The 7,227-nt window shown below is 36.4% G+C and overlaps 1 protein-coding gene across 1 annotated transcript in view; it reads left to right on the top strand.

The window, feature by feature from the left end:
- LOC136858411 (programmed cell death protein 7) overlaps positions 1-2,088 on the top strand; it is an 80,300-nt gene extending 78,212 nt beyond the window's left edge. The window contains exon 6 of the mRNA XM_067137936.2: positions 1,593-2,088. Within this exon, the coding sequence (XP_066994037.2) occupies positions 1,593-1,728 (136 nt within the window). The 3' untranslated portion in view covers positions 1,729-2,088. The remainder of the gene's footprint in view (positions 1-1,592) is intronic.
- Positions 2,089-7,227: the final 5,139 nt, after the last annotated feature.

The raw sequence follows: 7,227 nt of genomic DNA on the forward strand, positions 1-7,227 counted from the left end.
CTGATGGTGACAGTGGGGCAGGAAAGGGCTAGGAGTGAAAAGAAGGGTGCAGTGATAAGGGTACAGAGATCTGGAAGTCAAGTAGGGATGACATAAAAATACTAGTGTTGAATTGTAGAAGTATTGTAAAGAAAGGAATAGATATATATTTACCAGATATTGTAATAGGAGTTATGGCTGAGAAATGATATAATTGATGCAGAAATTTTCTCACGGAACTGAAGAGTGTATCGTAGAGATAGGATAGGAATGGTGGGAGGGGGAGTATTCATTTTGGTGAAAGAAGAATTTGTAAGCTACAAAAAAATTAAAGATAACATGAAATTCTAGGTGTAAGGCTCATTTCTAAAGATAATAGGCAACTTCATGTCTTTGGAGTGTACAGACCGGGAAAGGGAAGTGCTGACACGGATTCAGAATTATTTGATAAGATAATCAGCTATGTGGGAAACAACATGGAAAGGAATGTGATTGTAGCGGGAGAACTGAATTTAGCAAATGTCAGTTGGGAAGGAAATGCGAACGACAGGAAGCATGGCCAACAAATGGCAAAAAGGCTAATATGGGAAGGACAGCTGATTCAGAAAGTGATGGAACCAACTAGAAGGAAAAATATCCTGGATGTGGTGCTGGAAAAAACCCAAGTAGAGTATGGTTCCAGTGTGTAGGACCCTCGCCAGGATTTCTTGATTCAAGAACTGAAAAAATCCAAAGAAAAGCAGCTCAGTTTGTTCTGGGTGATTTCCGACAAAAGAGTAGCGTTACAAAAATGTTGCAAAGTTTGGGCTGGGAAGAACTGGGAGAAAGGAGACGAGCTGCTCGACTGAGTGGTATGTTCCGAGCTGTCAGCGGAGAAATGGCATGCAATGACATTCATAGACGAATAAGTTTGAGTGTCGTCTTTAAAAATAGGAAAGATCACAATATGAAGATAAAGTTGGAATACAAGAAGACAAATTGGGGCGAATATTCATTTATAGGAAGGGGAGTTAGGGATTGGAATAACTTGCCAAGGGAGATGTTCAATAAATTTCCAGTATCATTGAAATCATTTAAGAAAAGGCTAGGAAAACAACAGATAGGAAATCTGCCACTTGGGGGACTGCCCTACATGCAGATCAGTATTGATTGATTGATTGATTGATTGATTGATTGATCGATTGATCGATTGATTGATTGATTGATTGATTGATTGATTGATTGATTGATTGAAGCAGCCGTGGCCTTAAGTAAGAGCCCCAGCATTTGCCTGGTGTGAGGTGCATAATACATTTGTACATTATCTCTTTACATTTCCTTGATACTTTCTTATTCCAGGCAAGGTTTCTTACACTCATTATCATACTAAGTTTGTTTTTCGCCTCAAATCTGACTTCATGTATATCTATCGTAAGTTTGCTAATTGCTAGTTCTGTTTCAGTAGTGATAGTGCGTAAGTTATGAATGCTAGTATTACAGGTAGTTTTGCTATCCCTTGTACTGATAAAAGCTTCTGGTGTTCATTTCTCTTTCGAGTATTGTATACCTAGTTTGTTCCATGCAGTAATCATAATCTCCAACTCTTGAGCCTACAATTTAGTGTTTCTTTTCAGACGGCACTGGGACAAATTTATTACATCTTCAGAGGCTCCAATGTCATCGGCCATCCCCATTGGTTGGGTATTACCTACTCTTCCATCATCAGACCAGTGGGAAACTCTGCTTTCTTCCATGCAATCAGCAGAGTGAAAATTATATTCTTATTCGTGAAGGAGGATGGGGAACTGGCTTCTGTGTGTATATTCTGTCATTCCAAGGGACCGTTTTCATTCTTGCTGTTAATAATAATTTGCTTATGATTTCTCTTGCATATCGATGTTTGTTCAGTGTTATTTTGCTTAAACATTTTTGTCTTCACGTGTGTTGTTTTTATTCTGCCTAGTAAGTACTAAGAAGTGTTTATAATCTATGCAAGTTTGTAAAAAAAAAATTGTTGGAAAATTTGAACTTTTCTTGTAATCATACTCCTAGCAAGGATAACTTCTCATTTACATTGCTGAAAGCAAATCAAAGACATTGTGTATGAATATGATTAAAAAGTGAACAATTGACTGCTCTATTTGTCTTCTATACCTTTCAGACCTTTAGATTCTGTGTTTTTATGTGTGAAGTTACAAAAATCGCACTTTTAAAGTGATTAAAACAATAGTTCTTGCAAGAATACTGTAGACATGATCATTCGTTGTTTGTTCATGGATATATATTGAAATATGCTTGTTTGTGTAAATGTTTTACACCCTGGCCTATATAAGTTGTTTTTCCTTATGACTACAGTATATTGTCTTTATGTGACAATTTTTTAAAATTTGTTTTCAGGTGTCTTTCAGCCCAGGATTAGCTATTTGTGTGGAATATGTTAAATGTGTGTTATTGTGGCAACTGGGAATGATGTAAATAAAGGCTGGTGGAACATACAGCCCATTACAGGACTGCTGGCCTGGCAGACAGCCTGCAGATATTGCAGTGCCATGTGGTTGGCATGACAACATCCTCAGATGTATTGCTTGGCTTACATGACCGAATCTGCTGCCTCTTGTATCAGACAGCTAACCATTTGGTCTCGTGAGTATGCCAGTCTAGAATGTAAATCCTTGGACGGGCCCAAAAGTTGAACCCAGGGCCTCCAGATAAGAGGCAAGCATACTCCCCCTGTGCAGCAGGAATGTAAACTAGGAATGGTACAAGAAAGGAGATCTAGCATGAACCAAACATGCACAGAGAGAAAACTATATGTCTCCCCGCCTACACACCTGCGGCTTCACCATGAAGAAATGCAAAAGAGGAGAATAAGGGGAAGAATTGCATGTGCTCCTTGGAAGTAACAGATGTATAAGACATGGAAGCTGTCACATTTAGTGCAACTGCAGTATACTATGGGCAAATCATTGTGCTATCTTTTTGCTAATGTGATGCGTTTACCACTGCTGTGTCCCATCTGGTATTGCTTGCAACTATGAAAATAACAGCAGAACAACCTGCAACAGAAGTCCATAGAAATGTTGAAAGACTAAAGTGAGAGAATAGCCTGTGCTTACTTTGGCTCTGTCAGGCTCAGTGTTTTGGGACGGTAAGAGTGATGACTTTCAGAGCCTTAGGTAGTGGATTCAATCCTGGCACAGTCTTTATGCTAAAAGTGCTTAAATATGACAACCTCGTGTTGGTGGCTTTACCATAACAGATTTCTAATGAACAAAATTCTAGCAACTGGGCATCTCCAAAAACTGTAATAATAGTTAGTGGTATGTTTATCATCATCATGACTTATGATATCCCTAGCCCCTGAAATGAAGCAACAAAAAGCAATTTTTGTGTTTGTATTGCACCTGTTAGCTCCGTGCCAATCATAACAACCCCAGGGTTAGCGTATCCACATAATGAGTAGAACTTAGCAAAAGTAAAGAGAGATGTAGAAAGAATCAAAGAATGCTGAAAATTAAGCATAAGATGTAGTAAACAAGTTTATTGACAAAAGTCTTCAGTGAAGAGAGAAAGAAACATGGCAACAAGTGCCCAGCATTGAACTGAACAAATGAAATGTTCGAAATTCAACTCTTAAGATTCTACTAACAAGTCTTTCTTTAAGTTTCCTATTGGAATTAAAGTAATAAACATTTATGTTAATTAACACTAATCTTTTTTTTAAATTATTTGTTATGCCTAACTAAGGAGCGTGTTTGAACTTACTAGCACTTTTTTTTTTGTTTTTTCTTCTTCTCGCCCCAGTATCTCTTCATCCTCTCACTGTGTTCCTTTTTAAATTGTTCACTCCATCCTGTATTTAGTTGGGTGGGCTTTACAGAAAATTTGTGCATGTGAATTAAGGTTCTGAATTTTATTCTGTCGTGAATGGTTTCTTCATGAATGCAAATTTCATTTAGGTCTTCACGGATTTCTTTTAGCCAATTTTCATGATTTTCCATTGATAAGGCTAAGATCAAAATTTTCTTTGTGAGCCTGTTATTATCTATTCCATATAAGTGACCATAAAATTGCAATTGCTGTTTCCTGATGGTAGCTTTGATTTTTTTCTGTAACTTGATTTCTTTTTCATCAAATTTCCATTTTTTTAAATTTATTTTTTATTTTTTTATTTATTTATTTCATTTTGGTCCTAACATTTTTCTGAAGCTTTTCCTTTCTTGTTTTTCAATTATCTTTATTCAAGATTTGCCACCAATTATAATAGTTCCAGGTGCATAAAGTGCTTCTGTTTTAACTACGGTTTTATAGTGTCATAATTTTGCCTTTTTTGATATAGTTCTTTTATTGTATCTGTTCCGGGTAATTTTATATACTTTTTGAAGTTTTGCAGTTCTTTCTGTTAGCTTGCTGATTTAACTCTGGTGGTTCAATAATTTTACCTTGATACTTACATTTTTCTACTTGAGTGATATTTCCATATTTGGTGATTAATGGTTGACTGTTAAAACCTGATCTAGTCCCTTCCGTATACTTTTGTCTTTTCATAAGAAATTTGGAGTCCTGTTTTGGCTGCTATTTCATGGAATTTTCCTACAGGCTGGATTGCTTCCTGTCTGTTGTTGGATAGGATAGCAATGTCGTCAGCAAATGCTGGACGATTAAGTTGAATTTTGTTTTGGAGGCATCTATACCTTTAATTTTATTTTGCTGTATCCTAATCGCATTTTCCAGAACAAACAGTAAGGGAGATAATCCATCTCCTTGTCTGACTCCTGTTTTGATATCAAATAGTTCAGAAATTTCTCCTAAAAATTTTACTTTTGATGTTATGTTGGTCAATGTTTGCTCGTTTCCCTTGTTTTCTTGTAAACTTGGAATTCCTCTAGCATGTTAAACATTGTTTGTCGGTCTACAGAGTTGTATGCTTTTTTGAAGTCTAAAAGTGTAACTACTGTTTATCTGGTTTTTCGAATTTGAAGAATGAGTTTAATGTTGAAAATTTGCTCTACGCATTATCTCCCTTTACAAAATTCTGCCTGATATTCACTAATTAAGTGCTCTGTTCTTCCAATCTATTACGCAGGGCTTTAGAGAGGATTTTATAGAAGGTCAACAGTAGAAAAATTCCTCTGTAGTTGTCCATAACTGTTTTGTCCCCTTTCTTATAAAGTGGCTGAATTAATGCACACTTCCATTCTTTGGGGATTTTTCTCACTATGCCAGATATCCTGTAATATTTTGTGGAGGATCAGGGCCAATTTGTCACAACCTAGTTTCAACATTTCTGCATTTATTCAATCTTCGCCTGGTGTGCTTTGTTGTCTTCTTAAGTTCCGAATTATTAGTTTAAGTTCCTCCAACATAAGGGTTTGCTGAGTCGGTATTTGGTGCGAATTCCTCAAAAGCAAGTTTGGTCATTGGGACTTCGACAATTCAGCAACTTTCAAAAGTAATATGCAAAGAGTTTGCAGTTTTCCTTGTTATTTGTTTCTGTTGTTCTACCTGGACATTTAAAGCATAAGCTAGGGTTGCTATAATTGTGGAGTTTTTCTTTAAATTTCTTATCTTAGTTTCTGGTGGTGTTTTTCTTGAAGTCTTGATCGATTTCTATCAGTCTGGCATGTTTGTATTCACGCTTTTCTGTTCTAGTGGTTTTGGACGTTTTTGAATTTTAATGAATTCCTACCAGTTACTATTATTAACGAAAATGTGCACAATGTGCAAAATACAAAAACTGTATTACATTACTCTAGTCCTGGTTTTGTTATTGATATTTGTCTTTTACTGCAGATATTTGCATGATATCTTTCACAGTGCTCATTGCACATTTCATACACACAATTTTCATTCTGGTGATGAAAGCTCTTATTTTGGCAAAACTTGTGATGAAAAGCATGTGTTGCATATCACATTATTACGTGTCGAAGCTCGTAATTTGCTTCTTTCCAATCATCCATCATTATTACGTCTGTTGAATAAAAGTTGTTCCAGATATAGCTGCACTTTTGTATGAGAATTTGGAATGTGTTTCTGTAGGACTTAGTGTTTGGCAGGTGTATCTGCATTGTAATGTCTTATATAGAGAAAGTTTCAGTTATGTAGACCAAAGGTATCGACAAGATATCACTGTAATATTTGTCCCAAATGGAATATAATCATTCATTTTACTCAAATAAAATCTGCAGTAAACTAAGAAATAGTACGATATATTTTACTTGCAGGGAATAATATGGATACATACTTTACTACCTTCCAACTATTTTTTCTGCTACGTCGCAGTGCTTCCGTATGTGTTTTGTTTTTCTAACATTTTCGTGTGTGATGTCTTTGCTCACTGAAGTTGTTTGAATTAATTAGGTGTCTTTTCCTTCATGTTGGTCATTCTGCTGCTCATGCCATCTTTTGTTTCTTTGTTGAGGTCCAGGGCTTGCGCTGATGGATGGAAGTGCTATGTCTGTGAATTGTCATTATCTTTGTCCATATGACTAGCGCTGGCAGTACAAACAGCAAAATACCAATAAATATATTACTTGATCTGAAGTTGTTTGAATTAATTAGGTGTCGTTTTCTTCATGTTGCTCATTCCGCTCCTCGTGCCGTCTTTTGTTTCTTTCTTGAGGTGCAGGGCTTGCACGGACGAATGGTCGTGCTATGTCTGTGAACTGTCATTATCTTTGTCCATATGACTAGCGCGGGCATTTCAAACAGCAAAATATCATGATCCCTGGACCAATAAATATATCATTTTAATGAATGAGTTAGGGCACAAAACAAATGAGTAACATGAAGAAAACGACACCTAATTACAGTAGAACCTCGATAATTCGAAATCGGTTAATTCAAAATCCCGCCTAATTCGAAGAAGCTCTCGTTCCCGGAAACATGAGATACAGTTTTGCATGTTATTTAAATTGTTTAATTCGAAATACGGATAATTCATAATTCGAAGTACAATATCAGCCCCATTACCGAAATTCAGACTTCTAATTTAAAACAATAGTATGTTACAGAGTAATTTCAACTCTAAATGTATTCGCGTCATAATAGAACGCTTGTTACGGAACGTGGAGTGGTAGCTTTCCGCACTTACTTCGGTGGGTCTACAGTGCGCTTCATGATTGCTAAATTGAATGAAATCGGAATTCTTTTGTATTCAATCCTTTAAGGAACTCCGTAATATCACGCAACAGGCAGTGTGCGGAAAAACAGAATGCGCGAACAATGGCGATGCCGACAGTTGATGAAAAAACGTGGCTCATATAATAA

This window comes from Anabrus simplex, chromosome 1, assembly GCF_040414725.1.
Source record: "Anabrus simplex isolate iqAnaSimp1 chromosome 1, ASM4041472v1, whole genome shotgun sequence".
Lineage (NCBI taxonomy): Eukaryota > Metazoa > Arthropoda > Insecta > Orthoptera > Tettigoniidae > Anabrus > Anabrus simplex.